At 37.0% G+C, this 27,898-nt stretch overlaps 1 protein-coding gene across 7 annotated transcripts in view; it reads left to right on the top strand.

Moving 5' to 3' along the window:
- The window catches only part of LOC110467141 (voltage-gated potassium channel subunit beta-2-like), a 79,857-nt gene that overhangs the window by 13,973 nt on the left and 37,986 nt on the right, over window positions 1-27,898 (top strand). For all 7 annotated transcript variants that reach the window (XR_002464816.1, XM_021524084.1, XM_021524083.1 and 4 more), the window contains exons 2-3: window positions 9,692-10,049; window positions 12,290-12,333. Coding sequence is in view for 6 of the 7 variants with exons in the window: in XM_021524084.1 (XP_021379759.1) it covers window positions 9,940-10,049; window positions 12,290-12,333 (154 nt within the window). In the remaining variant the exon portion in view is untranslated. The remainder of the gene's footprint in view (window positions 1-9,691; window positions 10,050-12,289; window positions 12,334-27,898) is intronic.

Here is a 27,898-nt window from a genome sequence, read left to right as displayed (position 1 = left end):
TACCATCAGACTTCAATAATATAGTCTCATCTATTATTGATCACACAAATATACATGAATTAATTAGTGTTTCAGTAATGTTGCAGTGCTCTGTTGCCTGTACTATGATGGTTATATGACACTAACAATTAAGTCTAGCAGTTGCTGTTTTGTAGACAGATATAAACGGTGATAATATTGGCTGTTGGTCCCCATTTGTGATTGTGCCTGACTGACCTTTTACATACTGCTACAGGGAAACGTCACTAACTGTTGTGCTTGATAATTAATATAACTATGTGAGGGTGCAGTGTTACCGGATAGTATGATAAAGAAGAATTGGAATGAAATGTAGATTATTAGATAATTGTATAATTGAAAAACATGTAGATATTAGATAAGGAAAAAGGTAGATTGAAGCATTCAGTCCTGCTTTCAGACAAATCTATGCAGAACCAATCCAGTTACTGTAGTGGTTCCAAAGAAATTCCCAACCAGCATAAAGTTAAGGATCCCTGTCCCACTGCAATACACTGTATGTGTGTTTTTTCCTATATATACAGTTACCTCCCCTTAACATCCGTTTGTATATAACTGAAGCATACTTTTTCATGAGCATGGGTCTTTCGGGAATTAATTACTTTACCGTATTTATTATTCAGTTTTTATATAACGAAAAGAGCTGCTTTTACTTATGATATAGAGGCTGATTTAATGATATTTCTATGACAGAGTAATATTGTGCGTATCATAAACAAAACATATTCAAGGTCCCATTTGGGTTGTACGTGTATACACAGTGCCGTGCGTGCGGTTCCTAAAATATTACATGCTGCTTTAGATTACAATGTTAAATATTTATGTAAAAACAATTATAGACATGGCTGCAATGGCCGAGTGGTTCAGGCCCTACCATTAGCCCTTCATCACTGAGTTGCAGGTTTAAGGCTAGGGCGGGCAGTCGCCAGGTATTGAAAATGACCTTGACCTACTCTCAAGGTCAGAGGGGTCAAATTTGTGAAACGCTACAAACAACTTTTTCTGAAGAACTAAAAGGTATAAAACCCTCATATTTGGTTGGTTGCTTCCTGGGATAGAGCAAGAAAAAGTTTGGGAATGAAAATGACCTTGACCTACTTTCAAGGTATCGGGGGTCAAATGTGTCAAACACTTCAAATGATTTCCTCTGAAGAACTAAAATGTATAGAATCTTCATATTAGGCTGGTTGTTTCCTGGGATAGAGCCTGACAAAGTTTGAGAATGAAAATGACCTTGACCTACTTATCCAAGGTCTCAGGAATCAAATGTGTCAAACACTTAAAATGACTTCTTCTGAAAAACTGAAAGGTTTAGAATCTTCATATTTGGCTTGTGGCTTCCTGTTATAGAGCCCGACAAAGTGTAAAAACAGAAAATGACCTTGATCTACAAATGTACTTACAAGGTCACAGGTCAAATATGTCGAACAATTAAACGACTTCTTCTGAATAATCTTAGAGCAAAGTTTTATGATATTTAGCTGTTAGCTTCCTGGGATGGCGCCTGGCAAAGTTTGAAAATGAAAATAACCTAGATCTCCAAGGTCACAAGGGTCAAATATTTTGCTATTATGCTTAAATATTCAGGTGAGTGATACAGGCCCTCTGGGCCTTTTGTCTCAGTTTTTCTCTGGGTACTCTGGGTTTTGTCCACCATCAAAACCTGGCAAGTCCTAACCTGGTAAGTCCTTATTAAAATGACCATAGCTGTTAATACGACGTAAAACACAAACAAACAACTATATACTTGCGGCAGTCATTCTTCGGGTACAATCAACATCGGATTGAACTAGACAACGGGACTCCTTTTAAGCAGCGAGACAGGAGAATCCCACCTTCCATGTTAGATGAGGTGCATGGACACCTTCAACAAAATAATCACTGCCACATACTCAATTTATTCAGATTGACTATAAGGTGTAGTAATGCATGGTGGCTATACAGTACAGTGGTTGTGTTGTGGTACAATGTATGTAGATCAGGTTTACATGAAAAACCTTTACAGCAGTTAGGGTTCATCAGGACAAACATCTGAAATGCATCAGACAAAATATTTGTCTTTGTATGCCTCAATTAGAGTGACAGTTCTGGCTGTACTTGGTACCTATAAATAAACACATCACTCTGATTTGTCCCTAATTTGAAGCCTGGATGTCAGAGCCACAGATCGGCCTGCTTTACTGATCACTGTTAATACCTACAATTATATACCTACATAGCATAGGTAATGGTTGTGTATAGCTTCTGTATCTCTGTAGAACCACTTGGAGAAATCGTATTGCAGCAGTGATGTATTAATTATACTGACTTCTTTTAGATCAGATGACTGTCTTACCATGCAGTGACCCTGACCTCCGGGGTAATTTGGCATGAAATATGAGTTTCCAGTCTATTTCTGTTTGATGGTTCAGTCTCCACCTCACAGGCAATCTGTTGTAGACAGTTGATGCTGAATCATACACATCTCCCTTGGGGGCACTGTACTATTTCTGTGGTACATTTGTCTTTTCTACAGATAGGTGGTTTGATTTCATGTCAGGCACACAGTTTGGATGCAGATAAGAATTGTATCTAATACAATTTGTCTTCACCAAACACTCAGTTCAATCTAAATGATTTGCAAATCCTGCCAGATAATTTGGTTTGGACATTTAAAACAATCATCTACGGCCAAATATGTGGTTCCAGGGGTGTCCTGTTTACTCAGTAAACTCTACTATGATGTAATGGTGGTTCATTATTCTGTGTCGTAGATTCTGCGTATTATCTAAAAATGCCCATTGTGAATATTAAGTCACATTGAAACCAGTGAATTTTAAGTTATGAATATCATCCCTACATAATTAAACTGGACTTGGCCAGTCTTTGATTTGGTAAGGTTCAAGTATAACTTTAGGGGTGTATGGGTTAAGTCACATTGAAGACAGTGAAGTCAAAAAGGCGACACTTGGTGATCAGAGAAAAGATATCTTTTACAAATATTTGCATATTCTCTGATCTTGAATATGTTTCTATTAAATATGAAATTAAAACGCATTTACTATCTAGTATATTCTGACCCTGTGATTGTGTTTACCATAGTCATGTACCAGCTGTGAAATATCAACACATTTGTATTTTCATTGATTTTAAAGGGGCTTGTCGGGGAAAAAATGTCATATTTGCTAAATTGACATACACATGGTTAAAATACCTTCTTATGAAATATACCGATACAAATTTTGGTGAAATTCAGTCCCTAAGAGTTAAGATCATAATCATATTTAAGAAATCCTAAATCGTCACCTGACAGTCTAAAACTCTCAATTGACCCAGATCAATGATGTAATTTTACCGCACAAGCGTCATCAACAAGGCCAAATGTAAACATTGCGGCGAAAGAAAAAGATGCATGCAAAAGTCATGACAGGCACAAGGTATCAATACCGTTATATACAACAACAAAATATAGGTAGGAATACTACACTTGCATCATACATGACCTTTGAAAACAATTGTTTACGATAGTATTGCTGTCTTGTCTGCTAGTTGAGTCCGACATGACACATGACGGCGTGCTATTGTTGTTATCTTCACTGCCTCACTTTCGAAACAACCATGTGACATATATAAATAGATCTGCGCTCAATTTACGCGGGGCTTCCCCGAGATTTCAGTGGTCAAAACTGGACATTGCAAGCAGAACTCGACCATCATATTGCCATGATATAACTTTTGGAAGGCCAGAGAACGCATTTAGACGCATTTATTTTGTAATTTTTTCCCCAAAAATAATATAGTTATATCCAGTACCTCATAGTATAAGAGATATTGAGGTTTTTTCCATATTTGAATATAAATCTATTACCATGTTCAATGAATTAAGCTCACAGCTCCAAATTTACACTTAAAGCCCCAAAACAAATATTATAGTTACCGTATATTGAGGGTTCCCTATACATTCTATACTTTATTTTTAGCACTTAATTGGGTTTCTGGAAGGTTCAAAATTATGATCAAATTGATATGTTTTGCCAGTTAAAAAATAATGAAAGTTCGTTCTTATACAACTAACCAAACCCAATATTTAACTTGAAACCCTAAACATACTTTGCTTTTTTTGGCCTAACTCAGAGTAGCATAACTTTGAAATTTAATACGTGTACATGAATTTTTCACTGTCCTATTTAATCTGACTAAACGGTTAACCGATATGTTCCCCTATGGTGTGGGATTATCCTGGCTTTGATTAATGACTTTAACTGTCAGAACGTAGAAGATGATACATGTTATTGAAAGGAATTTCAGTGAAATTGTATGTATCAGCCCTCTGATATGTGGTATTGTGTGTTCACGCTGGAACGAAAACATGTAAAAGATAGTAACGCTTTGCCAAAATCATTAAAACAACTTAACTGATACCCATTTTATCAGCGAACAGGATGCAATTGGCACTCTCTCAGACATGGGAAATTTTGATTTTCAAAACTCTTATCGTTTGACGGGGAAAATGCATCAGAAACCTTAAAAGATTCCTTAAAAGCAGAAGGCATCTTATAATTATTTTCACAGGAAGTAATAATTTGGCAGGATTAAAGAAACTTTTTGTGATGAAAACTTGTGCTGCGAACAGCTGTGTATCTTATTCTGTGCTTTATATCTTGTCGTTGGCACGCACACGTTGAAACAAATTGACTTTTTACAACAAGAACCATGTTTTTACTTGGATAGTGCACATTATTGATTTAGTGAAGTTCTAAACACTCCTTGTAATGAATTTACCACCCATGTTGCTGTACAGGAGAAACACACATGTTGGCAATGTGTCCGTAATTTGGTATTCATGGCTTTTGTCATTGCTTCCCTCCATGCTACTTCAGGCTAAAACTCGTGTTCAGCACCTTGAACGCTCACAGGTCTCGCTGTAAAAACCCAAGCATCATTTAAATACAATCCCCTATCCATCACTAGAACTGTTATGAAACCATCAGGGAAATATGAACCTCACCGTCATTTTCTCAAATTACAATGTAAAAAGTCTTTGCAATATGTCAATAAATATATAGTTCAGAAACAGTATACGTACTTAAATATCCCTGATAAGAACCACAACCAAAAACTATCCAAGTATCGAAAACTGTATCTAAGTATCGAAAACTGTATCTAAGTATCGAAATCTGTATCTAAGTATTGAAATCTGTATCTCTAAATACGAAAACTGTATCTATAAGTATCGAAATATGTATCTATAAGTATCGAAAACTGTATCTAAGTATCGAAAACAATATCTTAGTATCAATATCTATCTTAGTATCAAAATCTGTATCTAAGTATCAAAATCTGTTTCTACCAGCATGACTTAATATGACCTTTGACAAATTATCTCTTAAAAGAAAACCATACCCTGCAGACTTTAAAAAAAAAAAAAATGATGAAAAAATCAAAATTAAATCAACAACAGTGTTACCCTGCAGACTTTAAAAAAAAAAAATTGATGAAAAAATCAAAATTAAATCAACAACAGTGTTCTGATTGTAAATTTTCAGCAGGGCTACTAGACTGGGATGCGAACCCTGGACTTTAGATCGCTTTATTATCACCCTTATCAATGGAGTTGTCTGGTCAACGGAATTAGTGTCCAGGCCCAACAGGGCTACATTTATATCAAAACGCAAACTAAGGGGAGGTAACTGTATGACAGAAATGCCACAATGCAGTGGGACAGGGGTCCTTAAGGATTAGAAAAATATCCGAAGATCAGCTTAGACTAATTCCGTTGAATATGTTCTTAGACCTAAATTAAGTTGCAACTGGGTAATAATTAGTTTTCCAATCTTGATATTAATATTAGGCAACAAGGACAAAGTATTTCAACCTTTTAATGAGAAAACTTCTTCGATGAAAATTGTATCTTGGCAAGTCTCAGGTGTACCTGAATCTGGTTAATGATTAAATAGCCACTCAGCTTCCTAAAATTGATATGTACATGTAGCATGAATATTCGAGCCTGCAAATTTGGCACATAGCGTACATATAGTAAGAACCAAAATACATGTAAAATTCATAGTTTTTAGCTACTTTTTGTGTCTGTAGATGATTCTTTGCCAACATTTTGTGTGTACTATTGTGTTGGAATGTTTAATTATTGAGAGGGAATTGTTTTGGAGAGAGGATGACGCACTTCGTTTGACACAAGCCTGTGGTTATCAAAATCTGTTGCTGCAGAGTTTGCTCAAGGTTAAATTTAGCTATAGAAAAACTTTGGTGGGAAATTTTCATAAGAATGCTGCATTTTGCAAAACCAGTTGGGCCTAATTATAGTGATTACCCGGTAAATTGAATACATAATTCTGAGATGTTTCCTTCATCACCAGAATTCTTCTTGATTCATAATGAGAAAATGTTGTATTATAGAGTTAGTTCTTTTGATTTCTGTACTGTATTCGCTGTAATTAGTGCACTTCCCACTTTTCAAAATTTCACTAGTACCTCAATCCTGGCCTAGTACTCAAATAGAATAACAATAATCAGATTGCAAAACATGTTGACTACTCCTAACAATCAGTTGAATTTACAGGTAATAGACAGTAAGGTCTCCTATGCACATACTGTGTAATAATTACTGGGAAATTTTTGTGGCAGTTTAATTTCTTGTCTTCTTTGTCCTCTGTAATAATGGCAAATTTTTCATTACAACGAATATAAGTAAACAGCACAATATACATAGTAATTAAATGTGAATGGAAAAATTAACTCCGGCCAAAAATTGATTTCATGGGCGAATGGCAAAAGTTTGACAGGGCGAAAATTTCCTGGATACAGTGTAGCAACTGCAAACCCTTTTTTGTGAAATTGTCATAACTTTCAATTATCTTGATAACTTAGCAGCCTGCCTTTCGGCTATTTGTATAAGTGACCTGGGTGCTTATTTTGGTAAATACAGCATATATATGAAATACCCTATATTGCAGTATTGACAGTTAATTAAACACTGACAAAATACTGCCAGCTGTGTTTCCTTTGATATCAGTGTGTTTGGATCTGCAGGCCAAAGCAAACAAAACGTCTGCTTGTAGGGATAATTATCCAGGTTGATTTTATTTTTGTTTTGTTTGGGGTTCATCTAATATGGTTATACATGTATGTTTATTATATAGTGATGCCTATGGAGACTTAACAGTGAAAAAGACTAAGAGTAGGCAGAAAAGATAGAGGTCTGAACTAGACTAGTACTAGTGTTTTATAATGCATAGGTGTCAATCATACACGAACGAATACATCTGGTTATAGATTTTCTCACTACATTTATTCAGATTTTTAGTCCCCCATCGGGAACCATGTCCGCTGTCCTTCCGCTATCTTTTTCAGGCTCTATCTCCTACACTACTTGTCACTGGAACTTCGTACTTGGGGTATGGGTTCACCTTGGTGAGGCGGTGTGTCATGTTTCAAAAATAGGTCATTCTGACCTACATTTTGACCTTTGACCTACATCAAAGAAAAAGTTTGTCCGGGCTCTATCTTCTACACTACTAGTCACTGGAACTTCATACTTGGTGTATGGGTTCATCTTGGTGAGGCGGTGTGTCATGTATCAAAAGAAGGTCACTCTGACCTACATTTTGACCTTTGACCTACATCAAAGAAAAGTTCTCCGAACTATAGACGAAGCAGGGACACTCTACCAATTGAGCTAATCCTTAGGTCGCCGTCGATCAACTAAGTCTACTTCCGCTACAATACTTTACATGTGTTTATTTGGGCACTGTATGTGAATAACTATATATATATACCTCAGTTGAATGCAGGCACCACAGAAGAAAAATTCCAGAGAAAAGGGCAATAATCAAATTACATCAATTAAAGTCGTGACATTTATTATAGTCATGCAGCCATGTGCTTGTATGTTTACATGTATTTCATGTTTCTTGTAGAACATATGTGACAGCTGGGTTTAGACGGTGTCAGATGTAACACAGCATGTTGCACAACTTCAAACCCTGCTCCGCATCGATTTTACGGAAATAATGCACCAATTGATAGATATCAGATCAGTCAGCCATATTGAATTAATTAAAAACATAAACTTTTGAAAATATCAAATTTTATCATTACTGCGGTATTATGTTTGAAAAAAACGTGTTTGTATTCATGTGAAAGCTATGACATTTCCACTCAGCACACTGTAATCATGTCCTTCAATACTGACTTACTATAGTGTGCTTTGAATGGATTTGAGGTATAGCGTTTTAATGTAATTTTCATGGTTTTTCAAATCTTGAGATTTTAAATTTCAAGTATTGCAATAGGATGAAATGTTGTAAAATTTATGATGGACTAAAGATGGCGTTGTTTGGAGGGGTACAGTTTAATATTTTCTGTTTTAACCCAGGGTGGAGACGGGGAGATTAATTAATTCCCCTGTCTTTTTTCCCTCTGTCTTAACAACATTAATCTTATCAGAGAAGAGGAATAAGGATAAGTTCTTAACTTATTCTCCAATCTTCTTTATTCTATGTTTTGAAGTTTGTTTATTGTGCAAAACCTGGAAATAAATGTTATGTTTGAACTGACAATCATTTGAAGTCAGTGCGTACATCAAAAATGCGATGACATCACCTCAACATTAGCTGATCACTGGAGATATCTCTGATTTGCCAGAAATTACCACTTGTATTTGATTTTGGAGAAAAATAATCAATACCCACTTTAGGAATTAAGACAGAAAAATCTCAACCCTCAGGGCAAGATTCTTAAGTCTGGCCTTTGGCATTTAGGCCTCGGGCTTGACTTTTTTTTTGACATCTTACCCTTGGGTTGAGATTTTTCTGTCTAACCCCCACGGTGGGAAAAGATTATATTAACCTTTTCGTGGGTGAGCTCTTGTCTTTCATGAGCAAATATGGGAAGAAGAAAAATCTCAACTCTCTTGGTAATCTATTTCAATGTGTGGCCATCGGCCAAGCCTCGAACCAGACATTAAAGAAGATTACAAAGAGGGTTGAGATTTTACGTGTCTTACCCCCAAAGTGGGGAAAGATTATATTAATCCCTGCCTAGCAGATTTTCTATCTAATTGGGTACAATTCTACCCAAGATACCACTTTAGCAGAATTGCTATGTTTTATTGGGGGGAAAAGCAATAAAATATATAGTTAATGAGACAATTAACAAAAGCTGTGATAATGGACCGAATCTATGTAAGGCTGATCAGGTAGTTTTATAATAGGACACAAAGCTTTACATCTGTCAGGCCTGAGCTGTAAGGCATAAGTGTCTAAATGTATTAAAACAACAAGTCTGGTGAGATTGCAATAAGATATACAGCCAACGTAGAGGACACTTACTTCAGAAGAGAGTGTAGGAACAGATTGGGCAAGCAATCTGAATGGATAGTTTAGTTTCTCTTAAAATGCAAGAGATTTGCACTATACACCCAGAGCACCAATGTGACACTAAAGTATACGGTGGATATTGGAATTGCTCCAAGTGCTTGTACTCCAATACTTACAGAGCAATGATTTACACATCAAACAGAGCATTTCTATAGCACTATACTGTATACCAACTCGACTTTCTCTCCTTCAGGTAGCCAATTTACCCCATCAACTATAGACGCGTCATTGTATCACAATACTATATAGCACTATGTGTACATTGCCTAATAACTTACTGCTGTCTCTATATCCTTCAGGTAGCCAAAATACTACATCGACTGTAGAGACGTCATCACTGTCATAACAACGGCTACAGAGTGGTATCCCCCTGGACAAGTACCACATTTTCTGGATGTTTTCCACGAATAATTACACCTCTAGGATGTAGCTGTTGGATTCTCCAACGTCATGAATGCCAAATTCTAAATGAAGGCCCAATTTGTGTTTTATTGGGTTTGAACTCCAAGATCAAGGCATTGGTCGCTTGCGAAGGTGACACCAATTCATGTGCCAGTGTTTCGGCACTTGTTTAAGTGTGTTGGAATTTACAACAACATACCCTGTTCTCAGGATGTCACGGAAAATTAGCAACAATAATTCCCTCGTCAACTACAGGTAAGAGTGACATGAGAAAGTGTGAATCAAAATCTGTTAATTGTGTTTTTTGAACATATTTATATTCAATAGCTTGTATCTGTTTTAGACAATATTTCTATCAAATCGTGTCTGAAGCAAATACAAAAAATCTGTGTTTCGATTTCAGGTACCCTACCCCAAGTGACCCTAGATTTTACTTCCAACCCTAGCAATTTCATTTCACCAGTTATCAATCTACAATTTATTTTCATGGATCCTTTTTCAACTGTATTGCTAAAAACCAATCAAAGTTCTATGAGAATATATATAGATATATATATGACTTGGGACTGACATGTATGCAGTTTTATCACTGTTTACTCGAATGCACTTAAACGTGCTGAAAAGTCTTAATCATCTTTATAACACCTCTCTATACTATTTCATAGGTAGGTATTATAAGTATCAAAACCAAATCTAAATCACATATTGTTTCTTAAAATCTTGACCTAAAAAATAAAATGAAAAAATGAATACATTATTTGTCTGAATCTGTTAAAACTAAAATCTTTGGAGAATCAATGGTTTCTGTAGTTTCATTGACAGATAATACTACAATGGTTTCTAAATACCTTTTTATAAATTCTGAATTTTTAATCTTTAATTGTTTATTTACAAATTTATAACATATTCTCTTGATGAACTGAGCTACTTTAAAACTACCTAATTCACTCTAACTTTCGTATCTTAAAAGTATATAAATGTTTACACATTTTGTCTGCAGTATGCAGACAGGTATAAGTAGATAGCTGCTGTTGATGGAAGCCGCATGTGTGCCATTGACTGCTATGACAAGCTATTACAAAATCAATAATGAAGTAGATAAAATAACGAAGTGCGATGTTCCAATTGAAAGACTCAATTTGTTACAGTTTTAAGCTTTAAAGCTTGGCCATCATGCAGTATTTGCTCCTAATATTATACCAATATTGTGGTATTATTTGTATAGTGTTCCGATGGTCTTCTATATCTATGAAAAGAATGCAAACATGTGTTTGTAAATATGTGTTCCATAATGGCATAGCTTAAAGCCACATGCCCCTGCTAATGAGGTTCTGATGTGACCTTGCAAATGGGAGAAGCTAGAAGGTGTCCCGTTAGGTCTCCCATACTCCAGTACTCTCTCTCCTACTCCCTCTCCTACACATGTTGTGGTATATACATGTACTGTACCTAGATATTTTTAGGCAACACCAGCTGTCGATTATATGTCATTCTGGGTGTTTTGTAATAGTTGTATTCGAAAAAGCAGAAAATTTTGTTAATTTTCATTTCCAAACAGTAACTTCCTTAACAGTTTATTGAATTATGACAAACTTGGGGTCAATTGCATAATTGCAATACTCAAGCTAATTTGAAAGATGAGCAAAATCTGTGTATTTATACTGTATTTGACCTAGTAATTATATATAATTACAATTGCACTGTGTGATTTCTGAAGCACATGATGGCCAGGTGTGCTTGCATTTGATTACCCTTTCGTTCTCAAACCAGCCAAACCAGCCGTTTTGGGATGACTATTTAAACCGATGCCCATACTTAAGCTTGTTTATTGTTGTCACTATGGTAACAGTAATGTATCTGTGAGAATGTGTGAGATCTTTAATTTTTAGCTGAAGGATTTCCTGTTCAAAATGAACACTAACTAGTCATGTTTCGGTGAAAAATGATGGTGTTCTTGGAGTTTTTCCAGGACAAATGTGAATATTGGAGATGTTTTAGCAGGAGGACTTCCTGTTTGAAATGGACGCTAATTAATTCTTGTGTTTCAATAAAAAATGACGATGTTCTTGGAGTTATCCAAGACAAATGTGACAAACAACGTGATCACTAAAAAACAATGGCGGGGAGCACAGACTTGACAAGCGATGATGAAAGTTTTAACTGTCTATTTATGAAGTTAGAGATAGAAAAACAGAATCAGAAATGACAAGAACTTCTTTAATTGAATAATGGAACCAATATCAACATGTTAGATTTTGAACAGATAGATTTATTGGATGATTAAGCGAGTAATAATGAAAACGATTGTGTTTTGGACAAGATGAACTTGAAACATTGTGCAATCTTTCAAAGGATGAATCAAATAATTTTATGGAGACAATTTGTCAAATCTTGAATCAGAAAATGATGCTAGACCACTGGCTTATATTGCCTGGTATTGTAAACTTCAGACCAATTATTCAATTCATAATTCTGTTTTTTTTTTCTTTTTGCAGAAACCTCGGCAAGTCAGGGCTGAGAGTCTCCTGTGTCGGTCTAGGTAAGGGAGATAACATAGGTGTTACAATAAAACAAGGCTTTAGTATTTAAATTTCACTTTGTTGTTAGGCAGCCTTACATTACACAAGTAAAGCTGGCCCATGAACTAGCTACATACAGTACTTATGCTTCATGCATAGTAAAGCAACTGCAAAAAGGGTTCAATCACAGAATTTCTGAACTTAAACAATTTCAGCAAACAACAAAATTATGTTTCTTTAAAAAAAATGAATACAAATATGATAAACTCTTAATTTCTTTATGTACATGTTTACTTTTTAAGAAAACACTTAATTTGAATATGACATTGGCAATCTTTTCTTTCTTTCAATTGATAAATTAAAAGGCACCCCAGCCCTTGTTCTAAAAACATGGAATACATTCTACAGCTTATATATATCCTTCTACTTTATATTCAAGCCTCATATTATAAAATGACCGGCTAAATGGGACAACTTAAAATAGATTGAATGTCTCTTTGGATAGACATGCTGCAGTTCTCTTTCCGGATATCCTTATTGGCTGGAGAGACTAGCCTTAATTGGCTGTGTACAACGTTAATTAACTATTCCTAATCAACTGTTAGATCAGATGTACATTTCAGTTAATCTTTATAACAGCATGTCTGATTGGATGATACTGGTCACATGACAGGACAATAAAACATCATGTTGCCTTAACAGGCTAAAGGTTTCCCCAATCATTTTTCCCATGTTCGGAGCCTCTGTAGAAAAGTCTGCTAGAGCCAAACAACTTAGCTAGTTCCAAATGATTGAAGCAGATGACAACAATGGAGCCTCAACCTGACCATCCCTACTACATTATACATTATACATTACTTGTTTTAGAGCACTTATAATTAGAGTGTGATTAATTAAATAAATATTGTTGATATTATCAAGTTTTAACTGTACTTCAAATCAGAACTTCCAAGGTAGAAGGGATTTGGATACAATTCCACATTATAATTACTTCACTGCGGTATCATAAAACATAATCTCTAGCAGTACATACCTTCTAGGTACGTAGCTTACATCATATGTTGTAAAGCGCTTTAGAGTAGTTTTACAAATTATATTATTATTGAATGTTTTCTTTTGAGAAACTTGGACTGAAGTGCATTTTCTAGGTTATCACTCAGAATCTCTTGAAGAACATATAAAAACACATAATGTGTTATTTAGTATATATTTGACATCATGTGAATTATATATGGAACATCTCGGTCTCGAAATAGCTGTGAACTAACATCAAATCTGTTACTGTGGTGAATTATTTAATCTTTCCACGAGGAGTGAGCATAAAAATTGAAACCTTACTGATACTCCCTAGAGCACTTAATACTACATTGAGGGAACCTACTCGAATACCTATCGGTATATATATTCACTACAACGCCAGAGCTACACACCCAACAAACTCTAAAATTAAGATACACATGCTGATCTCAAGTTTGAATGGCGATGAGATAAGTAACCCTCCCTGACATGGATAGCTTGCGTTTGGTGTTATCTTGTATATGATGTAACTTATATTTATGTATATAAGTGATATGTAGAGATTTACCTCCCCTAATTAAGAACTCTTCACTGGAGATAGGTGCTACCCTTGCTGACATGGATAGTGTGGGTTTGGTGCTTCTGTCTATGATACTTGTTTAATGTGCATGTACGTTCCTGGTTTTAAACGAATAGTTGGAACATTTTTCTGACTATCAGATCACAGAAATTTTTAAAGAATAGTGACTTTCCTCTAGTTAATGACTGTGTCAGTGTATCACAGATACTGATATTGTAACAGAGGTCATTATTTTTTTAATGCCGCCACTAGAAGTCAAACCCGGGACCTCTGGTTTACTAGTCTTGCGCTCTACCTAATTATATAATGAGCTAAAGAAAAATTATCCCGAGTTGGTAGGAAACAGCTAGTATTTTACCTGGGTGACATACTCCCCCTCCAGGAAAGAACTCGTTCGGAGCTTTCCAAGGGTCACAGCGATTATTTTGCAAGTATCGCCGAGTATTTTTGTCATATCTCTCAAGTCCCTACGTGGGCGCCAATTCAATAACAGAGGTCATTATTTTATCACTGCCTCTGCAAGGAGTCTAACTCGGGACCTCTGGTTTACTAGTCTTACGCTCTACCAAATGAGCTAAAGAGAAATTCTCCCTAGCCGAGTCGGTAGGAAACAGCTAGTATTTTAACAGGGAGACAATATTATCAGAAATTTTCAGATATTTGAGTCAGCAGGACTCATGTCTTTCCTACAAGATCATCAATAATAAGGTTTTTAGGTCACCTGAGACAAAGTCTCAAGTGACCTATTGCGATCGCCTTTTGTCCGGCGTCGTGCGTCCGTAAACAATTTACATTTTCGACTTCTTCTTCAAAACCCCTGAACCAATTTCAATGAAATTTTGCAGAAACCTTCCATGGCCAAAGGTCAACTAAAATTGTGAATTATATGGGCCCCAGCCCCCAGGGGCCTGAGGGGCGGTTCCAAAAAGGGTCAAATTGACTAAAATTTCAAAAATCTTCTTCTCAACATCCAGATATGGTAGAATCAAATACTCTTCATAGATGGAAGGGTCTTAAGGTGCTTTACAAAAATTGGGAATTTCTTGACCCTGGGGTGTCACGTTTCCCCATGGGGAGGGGGTAAATTTTACTATAGTTTATATAGGGAAATCACATTTTGGACCAACATTTGTTTAATTGCCATTGGAAGTAATTCAATTTAGGTTAGCATTATATCAGTATTGGGTAGCAGTTTGATAGTATGCACATATCAGCCCTGACTGACCCCCAGGGGCTGATGGGTGGGGCCAAAAAGGGTTGAATTGACTGAAATTTCAAAATCTTCTTCTCAAGACCAGATATGGTAGAATCAAATACTCTTCATAGATGGAAGGGTTTTTATGTGCTCTACCAAAATTGTGAATTTTATGACCCTAGGGTCTCACATTTACCCCTGGGGAAGGAGGGGGGGAACTTTGTTATGGTTTATAATGGCAAATGATACTTTGAATATTACATGTTGATTACTTGATTGCAATTATAACACTAAGTTCACAGTTTGATACTTTGAACATTTTGAGCCATCCCTACCCCCAAGGGCTGTAGGGTGGGCACCAATGGAGTCTGTGTGCTAAAATTTCTTCATTTTCCTTGTTTAGAATCAGAGGTGCTAGTTTCAAATACTTTCAGTCTTAAATCTGCATGCTAGATATTGTATAAGGTGGTTTTATTGTTTTTTGTCACTTTGAATAATACTTCTGTTCATGTTAAAAACAAAAATCAACTCTCTGTATAAGTATATCAGGTGACCGTTAAGGCCCATGGGCCTCTTGTTTAGTAATGAGATCTAGACTCATCATTGTGTCGAAAAAAATACCACAAAAATCTGATTATTTTAACACATTCTATGTTTTATTGCCTTTTATAATCATAGGAAAACATATTCAATATTGATTCTGTATGCAGATTCAAGGTTATTCTTAGTGCTGGATTCTGCCTATAGAAACTACTGACATTTCATGTCTCGTGTCCCATGAGAAATGACAGTCAGACCTGAGCACTGATTTGAGCAATCCCCATATAACTCATGTCCAGATTGCTCCTTTAGAACTCTTTTTAATGACTTCCCATAAGACCAGTCACAACTGATTCTCAAAGATAGGATTGCTAAATGCTTTTGCCATGTCTGTAGTAGAATATAGGAAAGATATATCTTTTTCGTCCACTTACTTGAACAAGCTTAGGTCGGGGATCCAGTTACCCTATATACATGTGTGTGGCTGGTCTGGTACCATTGATTTTTGTTCACGCAATGTTCCCTATCCTACAGGGGATTTCTGTTGACTCCATTTGTTGTTCAGTAGACAATTTGTATAGTATTTCGGAGTAGCTGTGAATTTATGTACAACTAGATAACAGTGGTTTTGCGTAAGAATTTTTTACCGAAACCTAGCTGTCTTTAATCTATCACTTCAGTGGGAGAGAAGTAGGCCCTTAAGGACAGGCAGTCTTTATATACAGGTTGTTTAATTCAATAATGATACTCTTTTGATTGGTGGTTAAGGAATATGATTCTGTACCACTGCACATATACATATACCCTGTCTTTAGCATACATACAGTCACTTGCACGCTTACACAACACACATGGAGGCACATCCTTATATAACCTTAGATGTTAATAGGACGTTAAACAAAATAAAACCAAACCAAACCAGTCACAGACTGTAAATAAGTGTTGGAAACTGTTTTCCAGCTTGACTAGCTATAGCTTTGATAGCTTCTCCTAAACCTCTCATTCTGCTCTGTAGGTCTATAGAATAATTAATAGTGTTACTGGTTCAGCAAATTTTATATATATATATATATTCTTTTTAAATTGAAATAATTCCGCTGCATGGCACATTGATATGTTACCTAGACGGAACAGGAATGACTCGAGGAAGGATTCTAAGGAATGTGTTTTATATGGACAAACGAATAGTTGATGTGAAAAGAATGTGTATCTATAAAGCTAGTGCGTGCCATGCAGTAGTTTAAAAATATTCATACTTTGAATGAACCTTTTGTATCATTCAAAATATACTCTACTCATCTCTATGATCTCTTCTGTCTTTCAAAACCCCCCTTTTTTAAAAAAAAATAATCTTCTATGTTCCTTGTTTTCATACAATTATTTTGATAGGCATATGTCGCTATCACTATCAATGTAATACTATAGTTGAGGAGAGGGCTTCCATAAGTTGTTATAACTTGTGCCCAATCCATTTGATTATATCAATAAAATATGTTTAAATTAATCTTTGATAAATCATTTCTGGAAAGAAAACCATACCTTGCGGGATTTTTTCTTAGAAATAATAAAGATGAAATAAATAAAATGTATGATCAACAACAGTGTTTTGAGTGTAAAAATGCAGGGGGGCTAGATTGGGATTGGAACCCTGAACTTCAGATACTTACTGTATATATACGGAAAAACGACAGTGCAGTGCCTACATGTATATGCAATGTGCATTTGGAAATAAATTGAATTGAATTGGGTGCCCTGTGTCATGCATAAAATGTACGTCATGCATAAAATGTACTCCGGATACTTTTTATACCCCTTCCAAAAAGTAATACCCCCCCCCTGTATAAAAGGAAGTTGATCAGGATGTTACAGTTGAATATTTATCCATCCCTACCCCACCAATCCCCACCCCCGAGGCCAGTAAAATTATGCCAAAATAATTTACAATCACTAGACACAATATAAGGTTTGGGGAGTCAAGTAGAAACATGAAAAGTCATGTTATAATCATTACCAACCTCTCTTTAACTTTTTGGTCAGAGTATAAAAAGTATCCGGGGGGTACATTTTGGTCGGGTGCATAAAAAATATTTCGTGGGTGCGGAGTCAAAGATAGGTTGGGCAATGATTGTAACATAACTGTTCATGTTTCTACAGGTAGTTCCTTAGGCAGGATTCAAATTATTTCATATACCGCCACCCCAGGCAGGTGATCTTTATATACAGGTTCTCTCCGAGGGCTTAGAGGTGCTCTTCAAAGTAGACTTTATACTTTTATTGCCCTTACTGTAGGAAAATACGATTCTTTGTTTCTCTGAGGGTAATCATGTTTCACGAGTGTGTTAGATTTATGTCGGGGCTTTTTTGAAAATCACTATGAAAACACAGCTCTGGTTAGTAAAATTTTGCAAAATCTACCTAATCAAAGTATATTATTATTAAAGAAAGCAGTCTACAAGCTTATAAGAATCAGACCTATGCAATCTGATGTTTGCATCTACACTTCATTTTCAATAGGATTAATGAGTTACTCTCACACACTGTTGTTAATTGAGACTTTAATTAACGAAACAGGTGCTCTTTGCCTGATGACATCACCATCATAGCTAATGATATTATAACAACAAAATTCTGGAAGATTGTTCCTGACCTGAAGAACTCCAATTAGGCCTGACATTTGCAGTCTTGCCTTCAGTTGATGGGGTGTTGATACTAAACCTTATAGGCTAAATAGGTACCGTAGACACACAGAAGGTACCGTAGACACACAGAAGGTACCGTAGACACACAGAAGGTACCGTAGACACACAGAAGGTACCGTAGACACACAGAAGGTACCGTAGACACACAGAAGGTACCGTAGACACACAGAAGGTACCGTAGACACACAGAAGGTACCGTAGACACACAGAAGGTACCGTAGACACACAGAAGGTACCGTAGACACACAGAAGGTACCGTAGACACACAGAAGGAATCTGACCTACATTTGAGGGTCTTTACCTCTAAATGTCAGGAGGTTTCATGTTCATTTCAACAACTCTTTAAATAACCCTAATCATTCCAAAGCTATTGGCTTTGTCTGTGCCAGCATTCTCGTGTTTCGATGACCTGTTAAACGCTGAAGGGAGAGGTGATTGATATAGCACATCTTGCTGGTCATCCTGAGTATTTTTGGAAATTTCACTCCCAGAGGCCGAAGTGGGGAAAGAACAATTTTGTAGTTCTGGGTACGTAAACATTTGAAATTTGAGGAATTTTCAAATGCAGAATAAATTTATGTAAATGGATTGTTATGTTTAGAATGTCAGATTATCATGAAAGACTCTGCTTTTTATACAGTACTTGCTTTTTATACAGTACTGCATAAAATTAAAAATCACCACACACAAAACTTTGTTATTTGTTGAAAAAAATGCAGCAACACTGTGTGCAGTACATACGTGCATTTATATTTACTTTCCGGTCGGGTCGGAATTGTTCCAAGGTTGTGCAGCCTATTTTTGTTGGTGAGGATATAGCTATATAGGTCACTCACCAGTGCAGAAAATTCTCTGGCTGAGAATCAAGACCCAAATGACAAACCCTGTTATATAGCATCAGCAGAATTATATCTGCAAAGGTCACACAGCGGGCATCTTTGAAATTCATGAGTTATGCTGACGATATCCATAACTTCCCTGTATCCTTTGATGTTTTTTTACTGACGCGATAAAAGGCTAACAGCCATTTGATTGGTTTCAGACATAAACAACTGACCAATCACATGGTTGGTAAACTGCAGTAGCACCATTATACTTTGAAGGTTTGGTTTCAACAAATTTTATTGTGTTAACAAAAGGATTAGACAACAGGCAGTGCCTATATACAAGTCTTCTCCTGAAAGGTAACTTTGAAGGTTACATTTGTCAAAGATATATTCTAAGATCAAAGCCAGTAAATTTAAAAAAAGAGAGTTGTCTACCTTAGTAGTGCATGATGCTCCAGTATAGATGTAGAAGTCAACTACAATAATTGTACAACGTTGTCGGTGAAGACAGCAGTTACATCACAAGTATTGATTACCTGTGTACCTCATTCACCTGTTAATCTAGATCAACTTTGATTAATTACAATGCCCATCCTCAAGGTTCCTGCACACCAATACCTGTCTGAGCTGTAATTTAATCAGTGGTACATCTATTCCGTCTTTGCGCATTGCAGAGTTATCTTCTCTTGAGAGCAGGGATTGATTGTTACATCATTGTGTTGTGTGAGGAAATTATCCCGCTTTCTCAAAAAATAACAAAGTTACTCTCACAAACAAAGGACGTAACAATCAATACCTGCTCTAAAGAGAAGATAACTCTGCAATACGCAAAGACGGAATATATATAGATACAACTACAATTTGTAGAAACCATATTTGATATTGGAAGCATACCTGTAATGACATTGATTACTTGACAGGTGGAGTTTCAGGGAAAAGCTAGCAAACATAATCTGCTGTGCAAGCATGCGCACCCATATGATATTATACTTGTCGTACATTAGTTATTAAATGAAGTGCTTGTCACCGTCACAGAGCTTATGGTATAGTGTGCATGCAGCGTCTACCGTGCATCCACCATCCTTTTTTTTAACATATTGGCTTCATGAAAACTGAAAGTCCTAGGGTCTTATACATTGTAGTTTCACATTCATTAGACTCAAATTTGTTAAAATCTTCAAGCAACACTATCTAAAGAGCTATAAGGTCTAGATCTAGAGCTATGATGCTTAGATACATTATGAAGGCCAATAGTAACATTTCTCACAGTTGGTGGGTTATAACATTTGAGATCTCCGACATGAACAACCTTGTAGATGCTTGCAGGGAAAATCCTGCAATTAAGAGCAGTGGGCCATTTTCAGCAATTTTAAGTCCATATCAAAATTAAGAGGGGCCATTCTTTATTGTAAGATTAACAGAAAATTGGAACATATGGAGGGGTTAATTTCAGTTTTGAGGGGTCAATGGACCCATGGGGGCCCCCCTCCAGGATTATCTCTGTGCTTACTGGGCATGAAGAAAAGAACGCAGGCATGCTGCCAGGATTAGCTCTAGGATCTAGCCCTGCCCCTAAGGATTTATTTTCAGGTTATTATATGGAAACAATTTAGATCCCAACCCTAGATTCCAATTACATGTGCATATGAATCTCAACCAGATTTGCTATGCAAAATTAAAATGTCCATAATACAGTTACAAAGATTGGTACCTTCTGAATCTGGATCTGCAGGTAGTCAAAAATTATTGTAGGTTTAATGTGCATTCCACTTGTTATCACAAGTGTTTTTCCCCATATTTAAAAATGATGAACAATGTATTTCGTGTTTTTTTCAAATATTCATTTCCTTTGACATCTTCATAGATAACACATCCAAATCTCAACATCATGTTCCTTGATGATGTTGGATGTTAAATCTCTTCTGTAACTAACTTTACCCAGGAAACGGGACCCTCACACAGCCTAGCTGATTTGTTGGCAGTTTTACGACTTTTTCTAACCAACACATGGTTGTCTGCTGTCTGTTTATTGTGTAATGTTTATGATTTATACTTGTTGAGGTAGCGAGACGATTTAAGTCCACAGAAATGTGTCTGTAAGTTCATATCAGTGTTACTGGGTGTTTGTACATCCTACAGTAATGTAATTGTTCCCATCATCAACATTGCAGCATTCCTCACGGCCGTAAACCACCAGTGTTTACAGGCCAGAGCTATTAGTGGTATTTTGAGAAGTTCCACATACCAAAAAATTGGAAATATTGAGAATGTTATCTAGTTTCTGGAAGCACATTTAATGCACCTTTTTAAGAATAAATATAAAATATAAAAAAGAATGTAGGTAAAGATCAGAAGTACAAATTGTCAACACACAGGTTAGAGGTACACTTTGTCAACACACGGAGATCACAAGTACACATCAACACACGGAGATCACAAGTACACATCCACACACGGAGATCAGAAGTACACATCAACACGATGAGATCAGAAGTACACATCAACACGAGGAGAGATCAGAAGTACACATCAACACACGGAGGTCAGAAGTACACATCAACACGAGGAGATCAGAAGAACACATCAACACACGGAGATCAGAAGTACATAACATCACACGGAGATCAGAAGTACACATCAACACCCGGAGATCAGAAGTACACATCACCACACGGAGATCAGAAGTACACATCAACACGATGAGATCAGAAGTACACATCAACACGAGGAGATCAGACGTACACATCAACACACGGAGATCAGAAGCACACATCAACACACGGAGATCAGAAGTACACATCTACACACGGAGAGCAGAAGTACACATCAACACCCGGAGATCAGAAGTACACATCACCACACGGAGATCAGAAGTACACATCAACACACGGGGATCAGAAGTACACATCAACACACGGAGATTAGAAGTACACATCAACACACAGAGATCAGAAGTACACATTGTCAACACACATAGATCATAAGTACAAATTGTCAACACACATAGATCAGAAGTACACATTGTCAACACACATAGATCATAAGTACAAATTGTCAACACACATAGATCAGAAGTACACATTGTCAACACACAGAAATCAGAAGTACACATTGTCAACACAAGTACACATCAACACACGGAGATCACAAGTACACATCCACACGACGAGATCAGAAGTAAACATCAACACACGGAGATCAGAAGTACACACCAACACACGGAGATCAGAAGTACACATCAGCACACGGAGATCACAAGTACACATCAACACACAGAGATCAGAAGTATACAGACACTGAGATCAGAAATACACATCAACACGAGGAGATCAGAAGTACGCATCTACACACGGAGATCAGAAGTACACATCAACGCACGGAGATCAGAAGTACACATCCACGCACGGAGATCAGAAGTACACATCAACACACTGATATCAGAAGTACACATCAACACACTGAGATCAGAAATACACATCAACACGAGGAGATCAGAAGTACGCATCTACACACGGAGATCAGAAGTACACATCAACGCACGGAGATCAGAAGTACACATCCACGCACGGAGATCAGAAGTACACATCAACACACCGAGATCAGAAGTACACATAAACACGAGGAGATCAGAAGTACACATCTACACACGGAGATCAGAAGTACACATCAACACGATGAGATCAGAAGTACACATCAACACGAGGAGAGATCAGAAGTACACATCAACACACGGAAATCACAAGTACACATCAACACACGGAGATCACAAGTACACATCCACACACGGAGATCAGAAGTAAACATCAACACACGGAGATCAGAAGTACACACCAACACACGGAGATCAGAAGTACACATCAACACGAGGGGATCAGAAGTACACATCAACACGAGGAGAGATCAGAAGTACACATCAACACACGGAAATCACAAGTACACATCAACACACGGAGATCAGAAATACACATCAACACGAGGAGATCAGAAGTACAAGATCAGAAGTACACATCTACACACGGAGAGCAGAAGTACACATCAACACCCGGAGATCAGAAGTACACATCAACACACGGAAATCACAAGTACACATCAACACACGGAGATCACAAGTACACATCAACACGAGGAGATCAGAAGGACACATCAACACACGGAGATCAGAAGTACACATCAACACACTGAGATCAGAAATACACATCAACACGAGGAGATCAGAAGTACACATCAACACACAGAGATCAGAAGTACACATCAACACGAGGAGATCAGAAGGACACATCAACACACGGAGATCAGAAGTACACATCAACACACAGAGATCAGAAGTAGACATCAACACACGGAGATCAGAAGTACACATCAACACGCGGAGATCAGAAGTACACATCAACACACGGGGATCAGAAGTACACATCAACACACTGAGATCTGAAATACACATCAACACGAGGAGATCAGAAGTACACATCACCACACGGAGATCAGAAGTACACATCAACACACCGAGATCAGAAGTACACATAAACACGAGGAGATCAGAAGTACACATCAACACGAGGAGATCAGAAGTACACATCAACACACAGAGATCAGAAGCACACATCAACACACGGAGATCAGAAGTACACATCAACACACCGAGATCAGAAGTACACATCAACACGAGGAGATCAGAAGGACACATCAACACACGGAGATCAGAAGTACACATCAACACACGGAGATCAGAAGTGCACATTGTCAACACACACAGATTAGAAGTGTACATTGTCAACACACAGAAATCAGAAGTATACATTGTCAACACACAGAGATCAGAAGTATGCATTGTCAACACACAGAGATCAGAAGTATGCATTGTCAACACAAATAGATCAGAAGTATGCATTGTCAACACACACAGATCAGAAGTGTGCATTGAGATCAGAAGTACACATCAACACGAGGAGATCAGAAGTACACATCAACACGAGGAGATCAGAAGTACACATCAACACGAGGAGATCAGAAGTACACATCAACACACAGAGATCAGAAGTACACATTGTCAACACACAGAGATCAGAAGTATGCATTGTCAACACAAATATATCAGAAGTATGCATTGTCAACACACACAGATCAGAAGTGTGCATTGTCAACACACATAGATCAGAACTATGCATTGTCAACACACAGAAATCAGAAGTACACATTGTCAACACAAATAAATCAGAAGTACACATTGTCAACACACAGAAATCAGAAGTATACATTGTCAACACACAGACTTCTATGTCAGAAGTACACATTGTCAGATCACAGAGATCAGAAGTATGCATTGTCAACACACAGATATCAGAAGTACACATTGTCAACACACATAAATCAGAAGTATACATTGTCAACACACAGATATCAGAAGTATACATAATCAACACGGAGATCAGAAGTACACATTGTCAACACACAGAGATCAGAAGTACATATCAACACACAGAGATCAGAAGTAAACATTGTCAACACACAGAGATCAGACGTACACATCAACACACAGAGATCAGACGTACCCATCAAAAAACAGAGATCAGAAGTCCACATCAAAACACAGAGATCAGAACTACACATCAACACACAGAGATCAGGAGTACACATCAACACACAGAGATGAGAAGTACAGATCAACACACAGAGAGCAGAAGGACACATAAACACACAGAGATCAGAAGTAAACATTGTCAACACACAGAGATCAGAGGTACACATCAACACACAGATATCAGAAGTATACATAATCAACACGGAGATCAGAAGTACACATTGTCAACACGCATAAATCAGAAGTATACATTGTCAACACACAGATATCAGAAGATCAGAAGTACACATCAACACACGGAGATCACAAGTACACATCCACACACGGAGATCAGAAGTACACATTGTCAACACACAGAGATCAGAAGTATACATTGTCAACACACAGAAATCAGAAGTACACATTGTCAACACAGAGATCAGAAGTACACAAGATTAGCACAAAGAGATCAGAAGTACATGTACACTACATTAACACAGATAAGAAGTACAAATTATTAACAAACAAATATCAGTAGTATTATAGCCTTTACACACATTAATTTGATACCAGAAGTATAAAATGTTAGCACACAGAGAAAGAAAGGACACACTTTTAACACAGAAATCATAAGACCCAATCATGACACAGAAATTGGAAGTACATGTACAAACATTATCACCCGAAACACTGATCACTCTCTGCCAGTTTTATATGGTTTTGTTGATGACGGAATGCAGATTCTCAATCTTGCCAAACTGCACCCCAATTATAAATTTAGCATATAGAAGAGATTATGAGCATAACTATCCATCATTCCTGAAAAAGATAATTAGCTACATTGATGGTGTGTTATAAGAACCAAGCGCGCTCCTGCTATTGCTTTTAGCAATAAACAGTATTACCAAGGGGCTTTTGTATCCATTACCAGTAACTAATAGGAACCGTTCAAAAACAAGGCTGACAAGCATCATCAAATTCTCTGAATAATACATGTTTTCTGCATCCTTAATATTCCCCTATCAACAGTGGTCATATTTGATGGAAAACATCATATCTCACTTTTACATTTAATTTTGTATCTTCCACGCAAAGCAGATTTGTGTGTACAGGTTATGTATTACATATGGTACATACTGAGGGTCTTCATGAGTACTTTCCTTTGGGACATACAGTCCGGTTGAGGTCTTCTCGGGCTGTTTGTAGTAAACAAGCTTCAATATTTTGATCAGAGATTTCAGAAACAATCTGTTTGCAAAGTAAACACATGCAAAACAAAATTGGTTTGTGTGAACTTGTGTCGGTAAATAACGGTAGTGCTTGCATGCTCTGTAACAGATCTACAGGCTTTTGTCTTCCACATGCAGAGAGATGTTTGTAAATGCATGTAGACCTGTATCAAGTGAATTGTCTACTACCAGCTAGCTAGTACATGTACATTTGGATTACTTGGTTTAGAAGTTTTGTCCGGCCTCCCCCTCGATCTATGACAAGGAAATATCCCCAACAACCTGCTGCTTTATTATTTCATATAGAACTTTCACTTTAAATTTTGTGTTTAAGCATCATTAGGCCATTAGGAAAATATGTATCTTATTCAAATAAAGGAACTGACTTTCCTGGTGGCTATAAGGGATTCTGCATTTCACCCTTAACCTTCGTCACATGCCTGAAACAAAGTGACCCACCTGTTTACCCTTACTGCTGTAAACAAAATGACCCACCTGTTTACCCTTACTGCTGTAAACAAAGTGACCCACCTGTTTACTCTTACTGCTGTAAACAAAGTGACCCACCTGTCTACCCTTACTGCCTGAAACAAAGTGACCCACCTGTTTACCCCTTACTGCTGTAAACAAAGTGACCCACCTGTCTACCCTTACTGCTGTTAACAAAGTGACCCACCTGTTTACCCTTACTGCCTGAAACAAAGTGACCCACCTGTTTACCCTTACTGCTGTAAACAAAATGACCCACCTGTTTACCCTTACTGCTGTAAACAAAGTGACCCACCTCTGTTTACCCTTACTGCCTGAAACAAAGTGACCCACCTGTTTACCCCTTACTGCTGTAAACAAAGTGACCCACCTGTCTACCCTTACTGCTGAAAACAAAGTGACCCACCTGTTTACCCTTACTGCTGTAAACAAAGGGACCCACCTGTCTACCCTTACTGCTGTAAACAAAGGGACCCACCTGTCTACCCTTACTGCTGTAAACAAAAGTAACACATCAATGGATATGAAAAAAATGAAAAGTTATGACACCCTCTGATGAAAACATACCTTTATTTAATTTAAGTGTTATGTTAGAATGAAGTATGTTAATCTCATCTGAAACAGTTTTATGTTTAGCATATATATAACATGGAAAATGTAGCTCACAGAAGTCGGTAATTCAGATTTATAATCCAGATGTTGCAATGACATATTTTTGACATTGTGAAATTTCGGTGTGTTTAATTTTAGCTCGTTCACTTCCAAGTGTTAAATAAACTAAAATAAAACTCCCAAAGTAATAGGTTATAGATTATGATGAAAGAAAGACACAGTAAGATTTAAGTATACCTTGAAAACATTACTTAAAACTATCTGTGAAGCAAAGTGAGTGCTTCTGTAGTGCCAATAAAAAGGTCTGCAACAATGTCAATTAATTAGTGAATGTATCTACATGTATTCGTATATATGTATACAGCTGTACCCTAATCAAGTAAAAATGCTACCCAGAGATGTACACCGATCAGGCACAGGCAATAAGCCTATACTAGCAGACTTAATTATTCATTACCTTAAGGCTTAAAATAATCCATGGCATGATCCATGAGTTATTCATTGAGTAGCTATTCCGTCTTTGCGTATTGCAGAGTTATCTTCTCTTGGGAGCAGGTATTGATTGTTACGTCACTTGTTAGTGAGAGTAACGTCATCAATTTTTGAGAAAACGACGTCATTTTCTCACACAAACCAATGACGTAACAATCATTACCTGCTCCTAAGAGAAGATAACTCTGCAATACGCAAAGACGGAATAGTGTAATGACAAAGATTTGTTACAGGGCACGTAACAGTCTCCTCAAACAGCTGTCAAACCTCAAACCTTAAATATAACCTTTTAACAGTTTTTAAGCATCTCATGATCAGCAACAAGAATTTATATATGTTACCAGAAAA

The sequence above is a fragment of the Mizuhopecten yessoensis genome, unplaced genomic scaffold, assembly GCF_002113885.1.
Source record: "Mizuhopecten yessoensis strain PY_sf001 unplaced genomic scaffold, ASM211388v2 scaffold11161, whole genome shotgun sequence".
NCBI lineage: Eukaryota > Metazoa > Mollusca > Bivalvia > Pectinida > Pectinidae > Mizuhopecten > Mizuhopecten yessoensis.
Note: the sequence above shows the minus strand (reverse complement) of the source record. Positions and strands in the feature narration are given on the sequence as shown.